General features: G+C 37.2%; 1 protein-coding gene across 1 annotated transcript in view; it reads left to right on the plus strand.

The window, feature by feature from the left end:
* Nucleotides 1-26,251, plus strand: part of Lama4 (laminin subunit alpha 4) — a 136,066-nt gene that overhangs the window by 18,846 nt on the left and 90,969 nt on the right. The window contains 3 exon segments of the mRNA XM_047557628.1: nt 15,041-15,142; nt 25,032-25,062; nt 25,065-25,145. Of these exon segments, the coding sequence (XP_047413584.1) occupies nt 15,041-15,142; nt 25,032-25,062; nt 25,065-25,145 (214 nt within the window).

Genomic DNA, 26,251 nt, shown 5'->3' on the forward strand with positions numbered 1-26,251 from the left:
ATATTTTAATGGTGGTTTCAAAAAAAATCCCAAAATGAAATCTTTGGGCAGGAAAATTAGGGAGAAAGATCATAAGACATACCCTCAAATGGCACAAAAGGCTGAAAATCCTGTACTGAATTTTAATAATAATTCTATTATCTAAAAATAATAGAAAAAAACTTAAAACTTAAAGTTGTAGTTAAACTTATGAGAAAAGATTTATTGTTTGTTGTGAAAGTTCTGGTTTGGTTTGGTTTGGTTTGGTTTGGTTTGGTTTGGTTTGGTTTTCTAGAGCTCCCTAAATTAAGGATGTAACATTTTGAATGGTAGTGCATTCTCCTTGTTTTCTATAAGCAGTTGGTGCTTGGTAGGCTTATTTATTTATGAACTATTTGAAAAATATTTTTGTCATCAGAGTCCCTGAACACACGACCACACTGAAATTCTTGCATCTTGGTCTTCTGAACCTTTTAGGTGCTTATTACATAGCACATACGTAAAGTAGTTGTTAAATAAATTCTATGAGCACCTGGATAGATGCTTATGTGTCTTATAAAATCCATCAGTGTCAGAGTAGAGGTTCAACACACAATCCTTTAAGTTTGGAACTTGTCATAAACCCTCTGTGATATCTAGTCTCTCTTAGTGTTGAAGGATAAAGGTGTTTGTTTGAAGTCTCAGTCAAAACTTCAGTGATGGTGTTTTATTAGTACAATTTATGAGCCATACTTTCCCTGTTAGGTGCAGCCAGATATATGTCAAGTTGTCATATATTCTGCCTGACCAGACATCTGCTTCTGATTCATGAGGGGAAACACCTGCACACATGCTGGTGTATATTACACAAAGGGCATCCTTTCCCAGGGCCCATTGTCAGATCCCTCACATGGAACAAGGGAGGTGTCAGGGACACAGCTGGATGTCATACAAACCCTTCGTACAAGAGATGACTTCTCTAATGAGTAATCTACATTATTTGCTTCACAGGATACTTCTCTCTGCACTACATAAAAACAGCTAAAAACAAAAACACCTGCTACAAATTGTTATATTTAAATTAAGAACAATTGCCATATGCCAAACCAAGTATTACAGAGGACTGATGGGCCATGGTTTCCTCTCTGGAGTCAGTTACATGCTTATAGAGCAAAACTGAGTTTGCAAGAGTGTTGCCACATCCCACCAACTTTGTTTCCCACTTCAAGATGCCTAGGGAGGTATTAGAACCTTTGGATGATGATAACACTACCTGTGAAATAAGGGGAATGTACTCATGGAATATCTTCAATAGATTCTTGATAAATCTGATAAACATGAGCTCTTGGAGAGGCAGAGATGAGCACCATATGGTTGTTTTACTCCTCAAAGAGGTTTGAGCTTCAACAATATCTCTTTCATCATTTTCTTTGCCATCATCATCAAGAAGTATGGTTCAGTGGCAATGAGCACTAAAGATGGCCTAACCTTGCTCTGTATGAATTGCTTTTGATAATTGCTTACTTCACTAAGTCTCGATTTCCTCAAATGTAATATAACAGGTTAGATAAGGAATAAGGCCAGCTCTGACCTTCCATTATTCTGTGGTGCCAAGATACATTCAATACATATTTATTAAGAACCTACCCCAGGAAGGCACTGAGGAGTCAATAACAAATTCAGTAACAAATCAGATAACTCCAATTTCTGTTCTCAGGAAGTTAAGTCTTCTGAGAAGAAGACAGCGTACCAGTACCTTCAGCATCATCATTGAACATGTGCCATAAAGAGAGTTGTAGCTCACTGAGAAGCTACTAGTTTAAATAGATAGCAATGGCACAAACAAGTCCAAAAGAAAGAATGGAAAGTACTAGGTATTGAACATTTCCGCACCATTATATTGAATTTAAAATGCACAATATTTGCTGATCCTCACAACCACTCTAGAAAATAATATGGTAATCACTCAAGTTTTTCAGAAAGGGAAACTGAGACTTAATTACCTGGGTAAAGTCTCCAGTGGTAGAACTGGAATTTGAATCCAGATAATCTCAGGCTTTCATTATTCTAGTTTGTCTCCATAGGATATAATTATAGGGAAGTATGTTCACTACAAGGAGTAGAGTGCAGTGTTATGACATCAATGCCACAGAGGACAAATCAGTGAGGTCTAGAAATTGAAGGTGTCCCTGATACAACCATATTTAGGGAAGAAATTCATTCATTCACTCAAAAAGTACTTGTTGAATAGCAACCAGATGCATAGTGAACAAATGGGTACTTGTCCATGGATACACATGTGGACATTTCTTAAAATGCCAAAGAGCAGATTTTCATCAGATCCTAGAAATTTGGGATGTAAATACTAAAGAAGTAGTACCTAAATGTGCATGTTCCTGGTGGGAGAAAAGGATTTGTAGAGCTGCTAGAAGAATAAAATAAAAGGAAAAAGCATCTGAAAGGAACTTTTTCCTATCTATGAAATGCCGTTAATTTGGCCAATTTAAGATTTAGTTCACTGAGATTACACTGAAAACCTAACAAAACTGATTAGTTGAAATGGATTGCACCTTTAAATAAAACCTTATCTATTCAGACTCTCTGAAAATATATTCCACCAACTGAAGAAGGGGAAATATTACTTTTCTCATATTTTTATAAATTATAATAGAAGAGTCCAAATATATGAAGTGCAGTCCATCTTTAGAATGTGCAATTTCAATCCCAGAAGGAGAGAATTCAGTTTGTTAGCACTTTACATTCCCTTACTAGTTTATTCCAGAAGTATGTCTTATAAGAAGCATTTATATCCATGCTATTTCTAACAATGGTCCCTAATGAGACCACTTAAAATTCTGTTGTCACAACCCAATTAATATTTAGAATAAGTACCTTTAAGAGAACTTTCACTTTAGGATTGACTTCAGCAAAACAATGATCTCCCAAGAGTTGATTAATTTTTATGAAATGTAAAGCTGAGTTCAGGATGTTGGGGGAGATAATGGGTATTGTTATAGTTTGGGCTATTTTTGGCAAATTATGCTTGAGAAAGGCCGAGGAGAAAAGCTAGCTAAGGAGACAAAAACACCAACGATATGCACTACTCTCCACCAATAAAGTGTGTGGACTGGGGTTCATCAAGGAAGAAGGGATTGAAAAGAAGTTGGATATAAATAATCTTAACCTTGGGCCTCTTTCTAGCTGAGTCCACACAGTCACACTTCTCTAAACCATCGTCCATTCAGTTTTTCTCATGCTTTTTCACTTTAGCCCTCTGAGGTAAATTGTTCCTGCTGAGTACCTAACTGACTGACTGGACTACATTGATGTCAACCCCCTCCCCAAATTCATGACTCTCTCCATTTCTTTGTTTTGGAGAAACCCTTGCCACAATCATCCTCTTCAATCAGCTGTTTACATTCACAAACCTTTTTACCTTTACATGAAGAAATAATGGTGAGAGATTATATAAAACTATAAGAACATAATTTAAATTCCACAATTCAGCTTTATCTGGTTTGAATTACCATGCAATCTTTTCCTCATTCCCCCTTCAGCTCCAGTCTAGCTAGAGAAGACAACCTTTGGGTCACTCTCCTCATGTTTTCCAATTTAAATCAGAGATGGTTGAGGGTCCCACTGTTGTTGTAATGGTCCATTTGTTCCCAATCCCCCTTTTAGTACAGAAAACTGGCTATGAACCTTCTTACTTGGATTCTAATATTTTAACTTGTCTCTCAAATGGGAGTATTCTAAGAACCTTTGTCTCTGCCTTCAGTTAGTAAGGCCCAACCCAAATAAACAAGCACCTAAAAGTCCTCCAGGCTGCAAAGATAGCCTAGAACATGTGGCTTACTGCTAAAATGAAATAGCTAGAGGAAATCACATTAAGTAGCCATCCAAAAGAACCTAAAAGCTGACGGGTGCTTTCCTGAGTCAGGCATAAAGACCTACAAAAGGCAACCACATGGGAGGAGGTAGCTACTAGCTGGAAGGTGGAAACAAAGGAAGAGCAAATTAAGTAAGGAATGTTCTTATGCTTATTTATTAAACTGTGTGTAATGATAGTGGTACATAACGTGAATAGGCAGGAAGTTGAGGAAATTATACACACACATCTGAATTCATTGTCAAGACCACATTAGTCACTCCTAAGGATGAGGTTTTAGAGACTCACCAGGTCTAGACATGGAAATTCAATACACAACAACCTAAGTAGTCTTTGTTTTCTTTTCTTTTCTTTTCTTCCTTTCTTTCCTCATTCTTTCTTTTCTTCTTTCATGAGAATTTGTATGCCCTGCACATAGTATGATAAGTAGAATGCCAATATAATCAAAGCTTGTACACCCTTCTGAATCTCGTTCCTTCCTTTACTCTAAACTGGCTTGATTTCGTAGATTCCAATCATTTCTGCTTATGTGTACCCTTACAAAACATATTGCACTGTGTCATTTTTGCATGTTTTAAATGCAATGTAAATATTATATTGTTTGTCTTCTGCAACAGGTTTTTTCCTCTATATTGTATTCAAAAATTTCATTCATAATTGGAAATATATTTATTTACTGTGAGATTTGACAAAATGTTCTCCAAAGTGTTTGCACAATTTGTTCTCACTTTGCTCATTCTTACAGTTTCAAATAGATTGTTCCCACTAACATATTTCAGCATGGAATTGCTATTTGCTAATCACTATAATAGGTGATAAGGACATTATCCCTGTCCTCAAGGAGCTCATAGAGATTTCAAGAAGGCAGGAATATGAATTTTAAAATATATCATGTTCTATGTACTCTAATGAGGGATCTTCAAAGTGCCATGTATGCAGCAGAATCTAAGAGAGTAGAGAAGGGGAGAGACATCCTTGGCCTCATGACAGTATGTACACACACTAAGTGGGCAAGAGTAAGGTATATATGGAGGGGTAGAAAATCTTGTTTAATTAGAGTAGAGGAACCAAAGTTGACTCTAAAGAGATGGGTTAGGTTGTAAAGATAAGCTTTGTATGTGAGGCTCAGTAATTTGTGAGGAGGCTTGAGGCAGAAAAGTAGTATGATAAAGTTTTTAAAAACTAAGTCTGGTATATCAAATGAACTAAAAGAGAGAAAGTCTTGTGAAAGATAACAGTAAGTAAGAACAATAAATGGGGGGGGCGGGGATGAAATGCCAAGATTCTGAACTAGGTCATGGCATTGAGAACTAGAAGGAGGAACCATCTTGGTAGTCTTTCAGAGGTAGAAAGTAAACTCTATGAGACAATGGACATACAAAGACAACAGAGAGGGGAACAGTCTAACCCAGAGGGAGGCACGAAGGGGTTATATTGTGTGTAGAGAATTTAAAAGTAATAATAGAATTTATTCAGACTCAATCTGCTTTTGATTATGAACATAGACCAGCAACTCTAAACAATGCCAATGACAAAATGCTCCTCCCAGAAAAATCTTTGTTGCTCAAGTTCTGAGCAGTTGCTGTGGTTACTGTTGAGTTTTAATAATGTAACAAATATGTAAGCTTCAAATTAGCACATTCCAATTACTTAACCTTTGATAACATTGTGTTCAACACAAAAAATAACTGAAGAACTTCTAGTCCTGCAATCTATTCCAACACAGGTGGGGGCTGTGAGTTTAGAGAGTAAATTTATAACAGTTCATAATATATAAGGTCACTTCTGACTAAGACTCTAATCTCTGTGGTACTCCATATGCCTGCATTTAAAACCCAAATTTTAAATAAACAGCAAGAACACTGCGACTGTGAAAAGCAAGAGACAGAACTTAAATTAATAAATCTTGCAAGTCTTATCATTCTACATGCAAACCCATTCTCTGATTCTGGCAGAATTCACTCTTTTGACAGCATTTCCAAAATACATTAATGTAATTTGAAAGGATTAATACCTTACTTTTTATTTTTGCTTTCTATAATCTTTATCACTAACTGAGATACAATATGAGGATAAAATAGGTTTTGTAGAGGCTATGATAATGCTGGCATGGGACCATTCATCTCATAAGCTTAGAGAACTGGATAAACCTAGAGAGGGATTTGTGTAACATACCCTGGCGACAAGAGGGTGACATAAAAGATTGAGATCAGGGATATGTAGAGAGATTTGAAGACCAGAATATAGATGAAGGATGAAATTGTGGGAGGGGTTGACATTATCCAACAAAAGTGTGCAGATAGAAAAGGAAATAGAGGTACCCTGGAGAACGCCATCCTCATAGGGGCAACAGAGGAAGAGGGACCCTCTAAAAATCTAAGACTGGCATGAGGAAAAAATCAGAGGAAAGAGTTGTCCTGGAAACCAAGAAAAGAGAAAAATTCAGGGGAGGGAATTCAACAATGTTAAGCACCAGAATGAGAACAAGGATGACTAGGAAAGCAAAGCTATGGATTTCTTTTTCAGTGTAGTATCCAGTGGCGTAATGGAGGACAAAGCCAGATGACTGGTAGAGGCCTTGACTGGCATGAGGGAAACAGAGCCAGTATGATTGAATTCACTTGAAAGATTGTCTGAACAAGAGAGGAGGAAAATGAAGAGGAAGCAGAGCTCAGGGAAGGTGTCTCAGAGGAAGAAGTCAAGTTTCCTCCAATACAGGACCCAGCAACTATCTGTGTTCACTGACTCCCTTCACAATGGGGGGCAGGTGTGAAAAATGGATGGTGCAATAGTTGAGATCTGGAGTGCCCCCCACAAAGGCGGATGTGTTGAAGGCTTGGTTGTCAGCCTCCAGTGCTACTGGAAGATGGTGGAACCTTGGAAGGTGGAGTCTATGGAAGGAACTTAGGTCATTGGAAACATGCCCTTAAAGGAAATACGGGGACCCCGGTCCCTTCCTTTCTCTCTCTTTGCTTCCTGGCTGCCATGATGCAAACAGACCTCTTCTGCAACATGCTTCTACCATGATGTACTTACTATGCCACGGCAGCCCAAAGTGACAGAGTCAAGAAATTTGAAACCTCTGAAACTGTGAGCACAAAATAAACCTGTCCCCCTTAAAAACGGATTTATCTCAGGTATTTTGAATGAAAAAGCTGACTGACTCAGATGGTGTGGTAAGGAAAGATGGTGCAGGGTCCCAGAGCATAGATAAAGTGCTCATCTTTCCTGTGATGGGTAGCACTGCTTCTTCTGGGATGGGCAGAGGGCATAAGGATGCATCAAGACAGGGGAACTTTGAAAAGAAGAAGAGAGCTAGAATGAGATTTTTCTGCCCAGTGGCCTCTGTGTTCTCATTTAAAGAAGCAAGATCATCTGTTGAGATTTAATGGGTGCAACAGAAGTTGGGGATACATTTCTCCTTTTTTATTAATCTCCAGTAGCTTTCTTCAGTGATGCATAAACCTATAAGGAAGGACATACAGAAAGAAAGACCTGTCCTGCTAGTCACTTTTTGCTTTACCTCTTAAGGGATCCAGGTTGAGGGTAGTACTAAATGAAGTACACAGAGTACTTCAAGACCAAAGCAGGTTCATCTGCTAGCCATGGAAACTGACAAAACATCCCAACCAGTGAAAAGTACTGCTAGGTTCCCTGAGTACACTGAAATCATTGTCATTTATAGACAATTCAACCTCCAAATTTCTTATAAAAAGAAAAGATAATTTAGGCAGACATTTACAAGACTGCAAGCCATTAAAAGGTAGTGAACAAATTGTATCATCCATGAAAAGCACTTAGCTCAGTGCCTGGTGTTGGTCCATAAATATTAGCTGTTATTGTTCATAAAAACCCAGATGAAGATGACAGAGATATTTGTCATCTCACAACATTGATTGCTTCTAAATGGTTAAGAGTTCACATCAAAATCCCCTAAATGCCTGTAGTGCTAAGATCATTTCTCTTTACTCATTCTTATAGCTAACCCTTGTGGGTACATTTCTTCCTTTCTTGGAAATGTGTCCATGGCATTGCCCCAATAAATTAAATAAAACTGAGCCAGTTTTCAAATTAAAAAAAAAAAAATCTGGCAGAGGCTAGATGTGTAACCATAGCTCAGAAGGCAAGGAGCAAAAAGAATAATCCAGTTGCAGGAGGCAAAGTGAGGCAAGTGAATCCAGAGCAAAAGGCCAGATGTTAGCAAGAGATTTATTTCAAGACAAAAGACCAAAGACATCACTGAAATCTCATTATGTTATGTAAGTGGCAATCACTACTATAAATGAGCAATTCAAAAACTATTTTAAGTAACTTTTCAAGGAGAAAATTAAAGAAATGTTCATCAGTATTAATGAACATAATCATCCCCAAAGTCAATACTTCAAAGAAAAATCTGTATGACTTTAGGGTCTGTGAACTTCCTTGTTTGATTCTTTAAATTTTGCACATAAGAGGACTACTATTAGCAAGTATAGTATTTCAAACAGACCCCCAAGTCTGCTGTTGATATCTAGGTCCAAATAACTATTTGATGAATAGGTTTTGAGGTCCGTGAGTGGAGCAATGCTTTCCACCCATGAGAATACCCATTAGTCAAAAAAGAATGATGAGGAATAGCCCTGTAAGTGTGGCATTAGTGCTATGATAATAACTTCTCTCCACTCTACTAAATTAAAGGATCTGGCTTAAGATGGTCAAGACATCTCTGTGCTCCTCAGAAATTCTCAGGATCTGAGTCATTGTCCCTATTCGTTGGTAATTCCATTGAGAGCTGGAGTGTTTTGTAAATGTGGCAGGGCCTGGCAGACATGGGCCTAAAGCAGTAAGCACAAAGGTGGCTGAGAGTCAGTTAGGAGAAGCCAGCAACCTGGTACATGTTCTGCTTTTATCCTCATTTTATCACAGCAATCATAAGAAGAAATGTCCTTGAACTGGATAATCTGGCGAATGTTGAAACTGCTTTCCTAATCAAGCTATGGTGAATCACTGTCAAAATCTAAAAATTAACTTTGCCTATTAAAATGTGGGGAATTTCAATTACGCAAACAAGAGCTTAGACATGCCCAAGGGAGGATAAATGGGTAACTTTCTCCAGATTCAAGTAAAATCAATCAAGAGGCCAATATCTGTGTAGCACATTGCATAATGTATCTAACTCATTTGGCACTTTGATTATAGATCCATATATGAAAAAAATCAGGCCTTGTTAAGGTCTATGTGAAAAAATAACAGAACCTGATAACTTTGTTCTGAAACAGAACAAAGTGAATAACTTAATTTGGGGCTTCTTTCCATCTCAGATATTTTATCTTGTACTTTTACAGACACAGGAAAAAAAATGGCCTGTGTAGTGCCTCATCATTTAATAAATTCATATGTTCTTAGAAGTCATTTCTCCCTAATAAAGGCTTAATTGATATTTTTAAGTAGATTCAATTGTGTTGGTTCCTACTAGAAGATCTCTGAATACTGTCAGGTTCCAAGATTGCCCAAGTTTTATGCAGATAAAAGTAGCATTGTACAGAACCATAATCTCTGGGTGAGGGTACAAAACTTTAGCCCTAAGTGAGCATTATAGTCTATCTTAAGATAACTTTTATCGTGTATCGAAACAAAAAAAATGGAGCTCACTAACACTAAACGAGTGTAAAATCATTGTTGCCTAGAATCAAGAAGAAAGGGATTCACTGTGTATACACACAGTCACACGTACACACAAAAAAACTAAGCAGAAAGATAATTTCATGTAAGTTGTTACAGTTGAAGAATACTAATTTGAAAAGTATCAATTCTGGAGACTTCTGAACAAATTTAGATTTCCACTTTTAAGCTTCCATAAATTAAGGCAAAAATTGGTGAATCAAAACTCTAAAAGTTTAATTTAGGAAAGAAGATGGGTTGAGTCATATTTGTAAAATGTTTATAGATCTTTAGTTGAAGACATGGTGCAAAATGTCTATTGCAGTTATAGGTCATATTCTATTAGAGTAGGTTTCTGAGCTATAGAGGATGCTCTTTGTAATGGGATTTTAATATAATTAATTCTTTGTCATTTGTTGGAGCTGGAGATTAGATCTAGAGGTCATATGTATGTACTCAGAGACCACAGGATGTGTCTCACACTCTCCGATGCTACCTTTAGGCTTATCCTAAATCCCATCAATTTTTACCATTTTGTTTGTTTAATGAGTAATTGAGACCCTGGATTTCTATAGGGATGCTATTAGAGCATTTAAATTGTCTAGTCAATTAGGGTTTTCAATAGAAATTCTGAAGCTCACAGAGATTCATTGTACAAAATTAATGGCTTGTGATCAGTTAACTAGCTTATCTGTGACAATATTTAGGAAATAGAGTGAGATTTTCTGTGAAAATTTCTAACCTAAAATTGCATTACTTAGTTTGGTTCTTACTTTACTTAATAATGCCACATGACTTTTAGAAGTTAACCACACCCAAAGGGTGCAGACTGGACTGTTCTTCAAAAGAACAGGATTAAAAATTTTTAAGAAAAAATGTTAAGAAAAAATTCTGTACATGACATCATTGTTGGTATGAGTCTAGTGTTCTTAAAGGGACTTCTTTTTTTTAAATTTATTTATTGTAAACAAATGGGTTGCATCTTGTTTCTCTGTACATGAAGTAGAGGCATACCATTTGTGTAATCATACATTTACATAGGGTAATGGTGTTTGATCCATTCTGTTATTTTTTCCTTCCCTCCACCCCTCCCACCCCTCTTTTCCCTCTATACAGTCTCTCCTTCCTCCATTCTGCCCTCCCTCCCACCCCCCATTATGTGTCATCATCTACTTACCTTCAAATAAGGACAAAATGATCACATAGGTTGTATAAATGCTGTCCCCTTTGTTTAAAATGTCTTGATTTGTTATAATTCGATCTCATTAAATAATTAATGTGATTACATGATGGGATTCTGGAAATAATGCTTTCTACAATAACACCATATACTCTCCTGTTCCTTTAAACATGAGTGTCACACATGGACATCCCACACTCGTTTCCTCCTAAACTACCCTCTAGTTCTAATTTCTATAACAGAAAATTAGCAAGTTCACAAAACACTGATTTTTTTTAACTATAAACCAGACCCTATGCTAATCATAACAAAGTAGGCAAATGGAAATTTTTATTCTTATTCTTCACAGGCAGAAGTAAATGGGATTGATTAATCCAATTGGGAGGTGGATTCTTGGGGATTAAGCCAGGGGCACTTATCTGAGTTACAGCCAGGGTCTGCTAAATTGCCAAGGTTGGCCTCGAACTTGCAATCCTCCTGCCTCATTCTTCTGAACTGCTGGGATAACAGGTGGGCACCACTGCACTGCCTAATCCAATCTTAGTGGTAGAGTAGGAGGGAAGCTGTAATAGTAATTGAGAAGTAATAAAATGTCTACAGATGATTAGTGGACAGTAATCAGCAACTTGACAATTTTTCTAAAACAAATTACTTTAAAGGAATATTCTCACTCAGTGGTTTTCATACATTAATAATCTACATATTTTAAAGCATTGTGTTCATTTTTAATACTTTTTCTGGGGTTTAAAGAAGTTTTTTTTTTACATATTTTGTCTATTTCAGTCTGCTTAGTAATGACTGCAATAACAAAAATTTTGGAAATAGTTTCAAAATCCAACAAGAAAGGCTTCACTGAATGCAATAATGGTACATTAGAGTTCAACTTGGAAAAACAAAAGATCTAAATTCTGTGTCCTCCATTTCTATCTATGTTTCTTGGGTCTATAAATCCCTATATGCCACAAATTCCCTATATGTACAATTCAGGTAGAGGCTACTTCATAGGTCTGTTGTAGGCGAAAATGAAAAAATTATGTAACATGACCTTCCAAGTGCCTTAAATATAATCAATTAATTAATTCAAATAATTTAATTCAATTATTTATTTACTTTTTTATGAGGGACCACATATTATAGTAGAGAAAGAATAAGATTTAAATCAGTCTGAACTTACAAAGTTGAATAACATTGATGGTAACTAAATTACAATTATCACGATAGTCATTCTCATTATCATTATATAATTCTCCTTTTATTATTATTAATATTTTTAAAGACCATGGCACCATCCCAGAGATACACATCCTCTGAAGTTTGCCTATTAGTTGTCTTCTGTAGGACAGACTTCTCACATGGGAAAGAGAGAGCCATATGGCACCTAAAAAATCAACTATAAGGTTTTTCTCTTACTTAGGCACACATACACATACACAAACCCCATCTTTGTTTGTTAAATTATGGAGAATCTTCCAAAAGAAAACAGTCATCAATTTAGTTTGTGAGAAGAACAGTTTCCACGGGCTACTAAATAACACAGGTATTAGAATTGCTACAGATGATGTTTATTAACCAGGAGCAAAACTGAAAAAGCTCTGCTTTCTTTCTTGAAAATATTTGCCTTTTAATATATAAAAGATCAATTTACCAGTTTCTGTCCAATTTCCAGAAAAATTTTAGTGAAAAGACCACAGGACTCTCAGGAGCCATAATGAAACATTTCCACACAAAGAAACAACCTTAAACTGGTCTTCCTTCGAGGTAACTAAACTTCTCTAAAACCATTTAACAACCCTATTTCAGGGAATTTCTAAATGGGCTCTAGTGGTGGCATCAGAATCTCTCCATGCCCAGAGATTCCATCTGCCTATACGGTGCATGCATGTGAGTTTTTAAGTGGTGCTTCCCCTCCGAGAGGAATTGAAAAATGTAATTCATTCAGGTGGACATTGTTCAGCAGGAAAGGAATTTGCTAGATTTCCACCCTCCACCCCATCTCTCCCTCGGCAGGAAGCCAATGACTGCTCAACACAGCCCTATATGCCTCCCTTTTTTCTTCCCATGTCTCACAGTATGAGACTGGAACAAGTCATCTTTCACCCAAGGTCATAGCCTCACCCAAGGTCATAGCCTCACCCTGGGGAATAGATAAGTGAATAATGATGGACTCTCAGTGAAGTTTCCTCCTAAATTTGGCACAACATAAAGATTTCATCTTGCATGTAGTCCAACTGGACTGTTGAGAAATACTTAAGACCAGCCCAGCCCTAGCAGAGAGCCATGGGTGAGTTAGCAGTGTATACCAGTGGTTTCCAAAAACTTACCTTAGGTGTGCTATGTCTGTCTAAACCATTCAAATCACCAATTAACTGAGTGTTAGCTGAGCAATTAACATATAGTATGCACTATGAGAAATGTTTTCCAAACCTGGTGGAATGAATATTGGAATCCTGGAGTGAGGTTCATAAAAATACAGATCCTTCTCAATTCTTCTATAAATCTAAAGTTATTTAAAATACTAAATTTATTTATTAATAAAATTCCAATTGCTTGGCTTCATTATCAGAAGTACTGAATCAGAAGCTCCCAGAATGAGAGCTTAGAAATCAGTTTTGAGACTACCAAGAACTAATATTAAGACCCATGCTAATCTAAACTACACTTAGAACAAAAACTCTGCTAATTGCAAAATGTAATACGTTCATGGGTCACCAAATCAATTTTATAGATTATGAACAAGATATATTTTTAAATAAAATGGAGAAGTTTAAATTACACAACATATAGGAAGTTATTTACTTATGAATCTCTTTTCTGAGGTACATATATCTAGATACATATACACATGTATATGTATCTAGATGTATATTCAGGTCTATATTGTATCACTGTAGATGTGGATATGAATATCTAGATATAGATATAGATAAACACACCCATCTGTCTACTACATCACAGTGTAAACATTTTTCACTTTGTGACAATACCTAAAAACATGTGAAATTAGATGATCTAAATTAAATGTTTTCCACTGCAATGTTAGTGCCTTTTTCCTCTTTTTGTTCCCTCTAAATTTGGAAAAACTGAGAAAAAGGCTTACCATCAGCCCCAAACTCTCCATTATAAATTATGAATTGACCCCTCTCAGTCTCACTCTCTCTCACTTAGGTGAAATATCTTTTTTTTTTCTTCATGGACAATGCCATTATTCTCTATTAAACCTCCTTAAAAATAAATATGTTAAATTTCAGTTTTAGTGTCTAAAATGCTGGTGCTTTTAATATTGTGCATGGTGTCTAGTCTTTTTTCTTTACAGAGAAAAAAGTAAGAGGAAATGGGTTTGTAGAGCAGTCAGCAGGAATTCAGCCAGATATCATGAAAAATTTCCTGGTAGCCAGGACAGTACAATGGGTCCATGGAAGGGGGGTGATGTTGAATCTCATACTCTGTAAAACTGTGGAAACAATCAACATTCTTTTCTGTCTGGAATTCTTCAGCTGTAAGCCTGTCTGGGGTAAGGAGTGAACTTTCAGGCCTATTATTCCTTTTCTGCCCTGCATCACAGAGACATCCCCCAAAACATATCAAATATGTATCCACAGCCCCATCACTTAAACAGGGAATCATCTCACAGTGTTTCTCAACTGGAGGCACCGTGACATTGGGGAGGGCAATTCACTATTGTGCAGGTAAGCTGGTGCATCAGGATGGCACAACCTCCCCACAAGCCACCTAGCTTCTCTGGGTGTTATTATCTCATCACCAGAATAAAGGAAAATCATGGAGTTCCTCTCAGAATTGTGAAAATAAGTGAAATATATAATCAGCACCCAATAGGGCCTGTCAAGTGTAAGAACTCATTAACTTCTTTACCCTTCCCTTTAAAATGTTAGAATCTGAAAAAATAGAGTTTTTAAGAGGCCACAATTATGAAAGATACAGCTCTAAGTTAGGTCATCCATAGTCAGTAATTTCTGAAACCAGAAGTCTTTATTTATAGGGAACATAATGCAGTTCCTCACCTTGACTAATACTCAGTCATGGTTTGGTTTGGTTTTGCTTTGCAAGAAAACGTTAGAAAATCTCTCTCTCTCTTACTATTACCTAAAATCTTTTTATTCATCCTTACGATGATGGAACAGTGGTGCCGGTGGTCTTCCTCTTCTACAAAGTGAAAGAAGAGGGAAAGAAATTATGCAACAATGAAGATTGTGTTTACAACCTCTATCACTAAATGGTAGTATAAATAGTTCCTTTTAATATACTTTTAAAGAAATATTTAGATAGTTTAATAATCTTCTATTGCTGCCCTCAGAAAATACTGACCAAAATGGAACTTTTTGATGATCAAAGTGCTTTTACTGCATCTGTTGCAGAAATGTGACCCTGGATTCTTTCGCGCCCTGTCAGGAGAATGCTTGCCCTGTGACTGTAACGGTAATTCCAATGAATGCTCAGACAGCTCTGGATTCTGTGTGGTAAGTTGGCGACATGCAGGGGTAAACCGCTCTCTTCGTTTTTTCCTGTAAAACACAACATGTGAATGCCTTCTGCTTTTAAGTGGCCACCAAGGCATTTGCTTGAATGTGCCCATGTGCGCAGAGGCTTGTGCCTCGCCACCCTCTGCAGCTGGTTTCTTGCTGTAGGCCAACCATGATGGGGTTACAATGATACACAGAGGGGCAACCACCCATCTAGATTCCTCTGTAATAGTATAGTTTGCCATATGTTTGACTTCATCGCACATAAAGCAGCAGAATAAAACAGTTGTTGCTTAGCCTGTTGTAAAATGTAAGATAATCAGGTCTATAGATCAAAATCAGTGTTTAAGTATGAACCAAATAGCCAGTGAAGATAAAAGCTTCGACCTTGTGGTATAATTCTGTGTTCAAGCCCCAAAGAGACTTTTTTCCTTAACTGAAGTGAAGCATGATATTGATGAAGACTGAGAAACCTTCGGGTACCTGTACATATTTCTCATTTTCAATAAATGAAGAGATGACTTGGTAAATATGGGCATTGAATATTTACTACTACTTTAGTAGAAGTCATAGGGAGCATTTTTAGGTACTTATGCACTAAGATAATGATTTTTTAAATTAATCTTTTGGATATAGCAGGAAAATTCAAGTTTTCAAGTTCCTATGTGGCAAAAGAGCCTTTACCAAACATCAAGAGTAGTTTTGCTTAAGCTACAAGAACACTTACTTAAATACATCCAAAATTAGCATAATTGTCCCTATTAAACAGTTAATTTTGATTATAAGCAGCCTCCGATGTGCTTATATGAAGGTGCTATTTACTCACACTTCACATGAAGATGCAAATCAGAATGCTTTATTTATTTTAAACCTTAAAGTTGTCATTTTTCTAGGGACAGAGAATGAAGAGGCAAAATACTAAATGTTACTATCTCTTTGTAGTGTTTGTACAGTCTGATATTTGTCTTCCCTTCCCCTATCTTCTTAAACAACCATTACATCCAGGATGTCCTCCGTTGCAGTGTAGGCACATGCAGCTGCCAAAGTCTACCCCTATCTAATGCTTCCATCTCCGGTTTCCTGTTATTTTAATCCCAGTGACATTTGGGGAAAAAATCCCATGCATATACTTGAACTAATAATGTACACTTCTGATTAATTTGGTCAATTAAAAATTCTTGTTATCTGGTTTATTAAACCAAAAGACAATAGAGACCACCAAGCCCATCAGCTGCTGTAGGCAACTGGTAAGAGGAAAGACTGAAATAGTTAAAAGGAACAAAGTTCCTTTTTCTGGTACCTATCAAGAGAAATGACAAAGCCTGTCTTTTTCGTAATGACATTGTCAGGATAGAAGCAATCATGGTTTTAATCTTGACCTAGACATGAACTTCTGAGAGGGATGTTCATCATGGACTTTCTTACCAGTTTCCTAGAGCATATGAAGTTTTAATAAATCTTGAGGGTGGGCTAGGGTGTTTAACATTTATATGTACAACCCAGAGAAATTCTCGATCTTCCTGCAATTACTTCATTCCAAGACAGAAAATTTAAATGAAAAGAAATAGCCATTCTACTCATCTTAATCCAGAGAGAAATATCCTTTATTCCCTGATTAAAGTTATATGTAAGTTATATGTGTGTGTGCGTGTGTGTGGTATAGTGTTTGAAATTTTGAAGTAAAAAAAAAAAATCACCCACACTACTACTATCTCAGAGAGATAACCATATTCATATTCTTACAATTTGATTTTAAAAGAAAAAAGATATAATTTGTATTTAATTAAATGTAAGTAAAGGAACAGAAAGGCTTGCAAATTCAGAATTAATATTGGCCACTTAATTGGCAAATATATTGTCGACGGAGTCACACTGGAATGAAACTCAATTGTTTCTGTTTCTTTTGGATGTCCTATTCCTGTCTACCAAGGGGAGCAGGTCAAGGTATGTTGGTTCCTACCCTGTCACCCCAGCTTATTCTCAGTTTTCAGGGAAACCAGAGAAGAAGAGGCTCCAACACAAACACTTCATTGCAGCTTATTGTGGTCACTAGTGTTTTAGTCAGTTCTTGTTGGTTGCTGGAGTTAACTCATCTCTCCATCTCCCATATGCAATCAAAAAGGAAAGTCTTCTTTCATTTCACTTTTTTTGTCTTATTTTGCCTCTATTTTGAAGGGTTGTGGAGCCCATGTATCTGCCGTGTCCACTCCCAATTGCTTCTAATCTTCCTCAATTCCAATGGTCAAATTTACCTTATAACTTATAGACAGGACCCTAGTTAGTGAACTAAGCCATTCAGCAACACAATTATGCCACCTTTTTTCAATGTCAGACTAGCAAAAAGACTTCACTAGGGAACACACATCTTCCCAATATAGAAAGGTGACTAGGTGAAAAATGGCTTCAAAATCCATTATGTGTTTGAGCATCTTTCTAAGAGGACCCTTTGTGACTTATCAGAACTACAGCATCTTGGGCAGGGTTCTCACTGGGGTGGGGCCCCAAAGGCTAGGCAACTCCAGTAGATATGACCTGTCAGCTCTAGTAGGATCCCAGAAGGAAACACAGAATAAGACTGAGGGAGAAAAGCAACTGGAAGCAGACAGGTATCTAGAGGCAAGAATATCTAGTCACAGATAAATATATATTTTTCTTCTAGTTCTAGAGGCTAAATTCAGAGAACCAAGAAGGGGCTGACTAAGGCAGTTACCATCCAAGGAAATGGCACTCAGTGATTTGGAGAAAGCCAGAAGTCCATACCTAGAACTGGAGTAGAGCAAACCTAACTTGAAGTTCATCACTGAGCTCTTTGGCTTTTTTGATTAAGAATTGATTTGTCTATTGACTTAATTCACCCATTTAACAAACATTTTTTTAGCACCAGCTCTATGTCAAACCCTATTTTAGGCTCTGGGTTAAGTGCTCCTACTATGTGAGCTAAAGGACTGTAGGGAAAGAATACCTACTTGAAAATGCTTTTGACCAATGTCATGAAGCTTAAGACTCTTGGACCTCAAGCATGACACAACTCCCATTTGCTCAGTAACAATAGAATGAAAAAGATTTTAGGATTTGTGTCAGCATTTCAGAAAAAAAAATCCTAAATGTGAAGCAAATATTCAGATTCAAAGCCATCAGAAGAGCTACAAAAATATCATTAAGATCTAGAAAAAGCACATCAAAATGTTAGATATTTATATTTGACTGGTGGTTTATTATCTTATTTTTGCTTTTGGGTATCATACACTTGTCTAAATTTTCTTCAACTGACAGAGTAGTTTATAATTAAAAAGATATTGGTTTTCAAATGGACTTTTAGCCAACTCTAAACACAATGGAGAAAGGAAGTAATCAACTATACTGAAGACTAATAGATTTTTATTATTCTCAAAGCCTAATTAAAATCCTGTTCAGCAAAGTGGAGTCATTACATTTGTTATTTCTGCAAACACTACCATCTTCTCTTTTAACTCTCGCCTATTACATGTGATGACAAAAACAAACCATGTATGTCCCTGTGAGACTAAACATGTGTATCAAGAAACCAGCACACTCATTAGGGTTCCAGACCAAGAAGGAACAGAAGATAGAAACTTATCATTCTTATTTTACTTGCAATTGTAAAACCGATATCTAGAACAAGTATATAATCCTTACGCTAAAGTTTTGACAATTTTTCAATACATTGAAAATGGAAAAAACTGAAATTTTACAAATAGTGATCACTTTAATTCCATGATAGCTAGAATTGTGAAACAAAGTCAGAAAATCTTACATAAAAGTTTGATAAGGATGAATAGTTAAGTGAAGTCTCTATTGCTTTTGCTCATTGACATAAGAACATGACAGGAGCTAGATGCAGAGAGTAGGTTCTCTGCACATTGTTCATCCTTCCTCTCACAACCTGAGCTTATTCCTCCTCTTGTATTCCCCACATCAATTAATGACAGCACAATTCTCTGGGTCCTTGACGCTTGGTGCTTAGAAGTCCTAAATGCTTCATCAACTTCCATTTCTTCCTCCCCAACAGTTTGACACCATATTCTACCAGTGCACACTAGGACTGAACCTCCTCTCTTCTATGCCCTGCTACTGCCTTTGTTCTGGACTTTAGCTTCCCTTCCTGACTTCTGCCCCAGCTTCCCAACTATCCTTCCTCTAATCTGCCTCCTGACAGCAATGGAGATGTCTTTGAAAAACACAATCTAATCAAGGGATTCCCTCTTTCTAAAATCCTCTAGGAGTTTCTTCTCCAGCCACACTGAGCACACTGCCACCTAAACTTGCCTAAACATATTCCCCAGATTGTGTGTGTGTGTGTGTGTGTGTGTGTTGGTATGGATCTAGACCTGAGAGTTCTTGAAGGATGACTTCAAACCTAGTTCACATGTCACCAACTCCAGTAAACCTTCAACTTTCTCAGGAGGACCTAGAACATGCATTTTCCTCATCTTTGTCCATAACAGAAATGAGTTTTATACAGGCCTCATTCATAGCCCTGAGCACACATTATGTTTTGTTTATCTCTCTGTTTCTTGCACAAGTCTGTGAGTTCCTCAAAGGCAGGAGCCAGGTCTTCTTCAACTTAGTAACATTCATATCTCATTGTCTATCATGATAACAACTTAATACAGGTTTATTAAATGAATTGATTACTAAAATGACAAGATAATCTAAATGCAAAAAAATTTAATTGCATAATTTATGAGATACTTTGTTCATTCCTTTATTGCAACAGGTTGTGCTATTGAGCTTGGGTCCAACCCTGAGTAACCATTAAGCAGTGCTATCAATACTAGGTATTTCGGTCTACAGCTCTGCTTCTCAGGGTGTAGTCTAAACCAGAAGAATTAGCAATATATTAGAGCTTGCTAGAAATGCACATTCCCAAATTCCACCCCAGATATCCTAAATCAGAATTCATATTTTTACCAGATCTTTAAGGGAGTTTGTGCACCTTGAAGAAGAAGTTTTGATTAATACAAAGAAAGTTTCATCAAACTGCTTAGTCCTCTTGAACTCTGCACTTTTAAGAATGATTGAAAATATCTCTATATTTTTGTGTTTGCTAGAGTTGCTTTGTGGCCTAAGATATGGTCTATTCTAGAGAAGGATCCATGTGCTGCTGAAAAGAAAGTGTATTTAGTCATTGATGGATGAAATATTTTATATATGTCTGTTAAGTCTACATTAGTAATTGTATTTTTAGTTCTATAGCTTCTTTGTTAGTTTTTGTTTGGAAGATCTATTCAGTAATGAGAGAGGCATGTTAAAGTCATCCAGTATTATTGTGTTGTGAGCTATTTGATTCTTGAAATTGTGAAGGGTTTGTTTGCTGTATGTAGATGCTCCACTGTTTGGGGCATAAATATTTAAGATTGTTATATCTGTTGATGTTTAATTCCCTTAAGCAGTATGAAATGGTCTTCTTTGTCCCTTCTGATTAACTTTGGTTTTGAAGTTCACTTTATCTGATATGAGGCTATAACCCCTACTTGTTTATGAGCTCCATGTGAATGAATGATAAGTTTTTTCTCATCCTTTTACTTTCAGTCCGTAGGTGTCCTTGCCTATGAGGTGAGTCTCTTGGATGGAACTATCATGCTAAGTGAAATAAGCCAATCCCCAAAACCCAAAGGACAAATGTTCTCTTTGATATGTGGATGCTAACACATAAGAAGGGACGAGAGGGAAGAATAGAAATTCATTGTATTAGACAAAGGGGATTAAAGGGAAGGGAGGGGAAATAGGAATAGGAAAGAGAGTGGAATGAATCTGACATAACTTTCCTATGTTCATATACGAATACATGACCAGTGAAACTTCACATCATGTATAACTGCAAGAATGGGATCCTAATTAGAATAAGTTATACTCCGTGTATGAATAATATGTCAAAATACACTCTACTGTATATCTAAAAAGAAACAAATAAAATAATTTTTTAAAAGGAGAAAAAAGAATGATTGAAGATACCAGAGCTTTTATTCACTCAATTTTAAATTAAACTGAAAAAAATATAATACTTACAAATTCATTCAAAATTAGCATAATAATCCATTGCAAATTAACATAAATAATGTTTTTATAAATATAAGCATATTTTACAAATTGAAAGTACATCTAATGTCTAGCTTCATGAAAGGCAGTTGGATGGCTAGTATGTGTAAGGCCCTTGGGTTCAATCCTCAGCACTACAAAAAAAAAAAAAAAGGATGCAGTTTGATTCTCCTACCTGCTTTCATATCAGTCTGTGATGATGTGATGATGCCTATGTCAGTCAGTCTCTAAAAAACCTTGCCTTGTGCACATAAGAAAATGAAAATCCAAAGATAAATAAAACATTAACTTATTGGAAAAACAGTTTTGACTTCCTTGTGTATGCATTGAGATCCATTGATCTAGTTTTGCATAAAGCATGCTGACAAACCACATGAAGGCTAATCTGACTCTTTACAGCTCTTTCCTACATTAAAGGTAGGGGGGGCACTGAGGATGGAAATGGAGTAAATCAAATTTCATGCATATCTGATTTTGTCCAAATGAAGTCAACTATTATATATAACTATAATGCACTAATAAAAAAAAAAGAAAGTCCTATCAAGTACCTATGATCATGGATGATCAATGTATTTCCTCTCATGTAAGGAAATAGAGTCAGTGCTGAATGTCTTTCTATGCTTACCTGCAATCAATTATCTAACTGTGGCTTTCTTAACCACTGGCTAAAGATTCAGAATGTTATTCTATCTTTAAATGGTATGCGTTTTATTAAAATGTAAACTTCTCCCCAACCACATATTTTTTCATTTTTCTTTTGCCTGTTTTTAAATGGCAGGGTTTGAAGGTTAAGGGACATTTTTCAATCTCAGGGTAAAAGAGTTTTCAGAGCAAGGAGAAAACCGACAGGCGTCTAGCCTAAATCTTCATTTACAGATAAGGGTAATAGAGACCTAGGAAGGTCGAGCAACTTGGTCTACAGTCGACCAACTAGAAAATGAAAGAACTAGGGACCTTTTCTTCCTGTCTCCAGTACTCTCTCTGCAATCTCCCAGAACGTACATCATGCCTTCTAGGGAATTTCATAACAAACCTTTATAAGAAGACAGATGAGAAAGTCAGTGTTTGCACTCTGATCTTTTAGAGGTCAGGAGAAATTTGGTGGTTTTGCCCTTCAGGGTAATTGCTGCCCGTGTCTGCTATGGCGGAATTAAAGTCCTGACAAGGAATTCAAAGCATCCATCAAGCCATACGGGGGACAGAATTGGAAATTTACTCATTTCTGCAGCTTGATAGTCACTTTGGACACAAACCATGGCCTAACATCTTATGATGGGCCTGTTTTCTTCTACACAGATGGGTTTCATCTGTCCAAAAAAGACTCAGACAAATTTGACCCAAGTCTATGAAAGCCCTGCTATATTGCTTATGGCTTGGTTTTCATGGTAGTTGGGTAAGGAAGGTAGGTTTCCCAGGGATGAGGAGAATGCCACCAATTTTGAGCTTGCTTTGGGTGCGTATAAATTTCCTTGACTTGCTCCAAATACTAGTTTATTAATTTATCCTTTTCCCTTTGCCTTCATTTCTTTCCCCCAACAATATTTCCTAAGGCTGACTTAGCACAAGGACAGTTTTAGGAACTATGAAGGAATGTTAACAACCTCTCTGCATGTCCTACTTTGTTTTTCAGCGTTCTGATTGGTTGGGCAGTCTGAACAAGCCTCTAAATTCTATTATGCTACATAATTATAATCAGGGTCCATCCTAATGACTGATCAAATGCCTAAAAGAATCTTTAGTTGAGGGGCTGGGGAGACAGCTCAGCTGGTAGAGTGCTTGCCTTGTAAGCACAAGGCCCTGAGTTCGATCCCCAGTACCGCAAAAAAAAAAAAAAAAAAAAAAGAACTCTTTAGTTGAGGATAGTCTTGTCACTCACATTAGATTCCTCATTGCTGTGACCAAAATACCTAACATGAACAAGGTAAGGAGGAAAGATTTATTTTGGCTCAGCGGTTTCTCATGGGTTTTTGGCTGGCTCCATTGCTGCTGAACCTGAGTTGAGGCAGAACATCATGGTAGAAGGGTTTTGTGGAGAAAAACTGTCTCAGCTTATTAAAGCCAAGAAGCAAGGAGAAGGGACAAAAAGGGCTGGGGACAAGATATACCCTTCCAGGGCAAGTCGCCAGTGACCTACTATCTCCAACAAGGCCTCACTTCCCACAGTTTCTACAACCTTCTAATAATCCATTCAGATTTTTAATCTATGAAATGAATTAATTCTCTGATGAGGCTAGAACCTTCATGATCCACTCATTTCCTAAAAACCCCACTTCTGAACATGGTTACATGGGGAACCAAGCCTTCGACACATGAGTCTTTGTGGTACACTTCATACCCAAACCATAATGACTTCATCTGAAGCTCAAGCTGTTAGTAAAATAGTCTGATACCTTCTAATGCAGTCACTCTGATTTAGAAAAGGAGTGTTTTTTCTCTTATCAGAGAAGCAGTACAGGATGGAATTTATCACCCTTACCTGTGGAGCCAGATTGCCTGAATCTCACTTTTGTTGCCTATTATCTGTGTGACTTTGGGCAATTTACTTACACTTCTGGGTCCTCTATCTCTTTCTATGTAAATTAGGGGAGGGGATAGGAACCCACCTCACCATTGTTGTGAGAACTAAAGTGCTAAAAGCAGTTTCATCACGTTCAATTAGTCTGATCCTCAAATAGCATACAGACAAAAATAAAGAGCCAGAGTTCAAAACTACTGCTCTCCTCTTGCTTTCTCCAAGGTTCCTCCACAAAGCACTACTTGGGGGGAAAGAAAAAAAAACAGTTGTTCCATTAAACTCTTGTATCTAAGTGTTTATTAGGCAATTGCTCAATAGGAGGTTGCACTTTTGATGGCATTGAATTCTAACAGTGTAATTCTTCACTGAAAACCTGATTCAACCTTCACATGTAAATGTGAATGTCGTGCTAAAGACACTTGTCCTGGGCCATCTCATTCAATCGCGCAGAAGGCTTGCATCTGTGTAAGCATCACTGGCTCTTACAGCAATTAACCATCAGCTCGGCAGCTACTGAGCACCTACTCCATTCACATTAATGGCAATTCAGTGCTGAAAGACCAAGTGTAGTGGGGAGAGGCACTGAGGCTGGGACTAGTACAATGTGGGTAGTGGGAAGAGGGAAGACACAGCCAGGGGAGAATGGAGGGATGATTCTCTGGAGATTTTGATGCCTGATCTACTTCAAATTATATGAGGAAGAGGCATTCCAGGCAGAAGGATCAGCTTGTTTGCACTTTCCTTCCTATTTATTATCCTTACTATAAATGACAAAATCATGAAAATCAACCTGTTTGCTATTTCTTATGTTTTGTTATCCAGGATACGAAATCAGCAGAATGTTCTTTATCTGCCCTCTGCTTCATTTGTGCCACAGTTTGACATATTGTTCCTCAATGCCTATAAATCTTTATTGTTCCCTTTATCATGGGCAAGCACCAAGGGGGTATTTTTTTTTCATTTCATATTCATTCCAAGTCAGTAAGCTGATGCTTCTGGAACATCCAGCATTTGATCGTCCTAATTATCTTTCAGAATGAAATCAGGAACTGATAAATAGTCCCTCTGCACACCAAACTCTAAGAGAGTTCACCAGGCTGCTCATGCACCCACGAAGTCCAGGATGAATTCATCTGCTCTTTGGCTACACTTTCTAGCCCGTCTGGGGCTTACACGGCTCCTTTGTGCTGCCACCTCCATCTGTTCTATGGGAATGATGTCTCTTTGTTTAAAGTATTGCTTGGTTGCTACACTTACTGACCTTAAAAATTTTTCTGTCTCTTACCAATTTTCCTTTCTTTTGTCTCATAGCACTGCCAGAGGAATACAACAGGGGAGCACTGTGAAAATGTCTGGATGGTTATATTGGAGATTCCATCAGGGGAGCACCCCACTTCTGCCAGCCATGCCCCTGTCCCTTGCCCCTCTGGCCAGTAAGTCCTAAAAGAAGATGGTATCTTCTAATGTTTATCCCCATTTCTTTCCCTATCTAAGATTTTTTCCACAATCTAAACCTGCATACCTCATACTGAGATGGAACTGGACAAAGATAAGGAAAAGTCTCTAATGTAAAACACTTTGGGGAAAAAATAAGCATGTGCCGTGAGGTGATGACTCTGTTCCCAAAACACTGGAGTGCTGGAAGATTCCCAAGTTCCATCAGCAGGGCTATTCTCACCTTTTCTTTTTCTTTTTCTTTTTCTTTTTTTTTTTTTTTTTTGTGGAGGGTTCAGTACTGGGGATTGATCTCAGGGGCACTCGGCTACTGAGCCACATCCCAACCCTACTTTGTATTTTATTTAGAGACAGGGTCCCACTGAGTTACTTAGCAACCTTGTTTTGCTGAGGCTGGTTTTAAACACCTGATCCTCCTGCCTCAACCTCCCAAACCACTGGGATTATAGGTAATCTCTCCAACTAGAGAGATCTCAACTGGAATACCACAGACTCATATAATGTAACATTTTGAGTAGTGTCACCTCTTCTGACTCTCAGAGTAGAAATTTCCCTACATGGGCAATCATATGTACTTTTCAATCAGAATTAGAAACAGATAAACAGAAGGCATCTTTAAGGTCAATTGGCTCACAGGAAATTCAAAAAGAAAAAAAAAATAAGGTTCTCACTCATTTCTGACTGTATTTTGACCTGAATAAAAGTTAAGTAGAAATCATTTTCAACACATAAAATGTTTAAATCCAATAACAAAGTCATGTCTGACCATCTTATTAGCTTAAAAGTGGTAGTATGTAAAATTAAAATGGAGTAATGATGATTGGTTTTCCACATAGCAACCAATTCTCCAATTTTCTGATACCCACTGGGTGTCCTACAACCAATTGATTGTTACAGTTCTGGCTGTGAGGACATGGAGTTAGTGTAGATCTCAGAGGTTAGGGTTCAGTTTCACAAGACTGCTCCCATTTCAGCTTCCAGTCAAAAATGGGGTGTCCTGACTACCCACACACTTTTGCCTAGCGGACTACAAACTTGGGGGGCTCTCTCAACCCTTCCCTTGGGTTTAATGACTA

Source organism: Sciurus carolinensis, chromosome 7 (assembly GCF_902686445.1).
Source record: "Sciurus carolinensis chromosome 7, mSciCar1.2, whole genome shotgun sequence".
Lineage (NCBI taxonomy): Eukaryota > Metazoa > Chordata > Mammalia > Rodentia > Sciuridae > Sciurus > Sciurus carolinensis.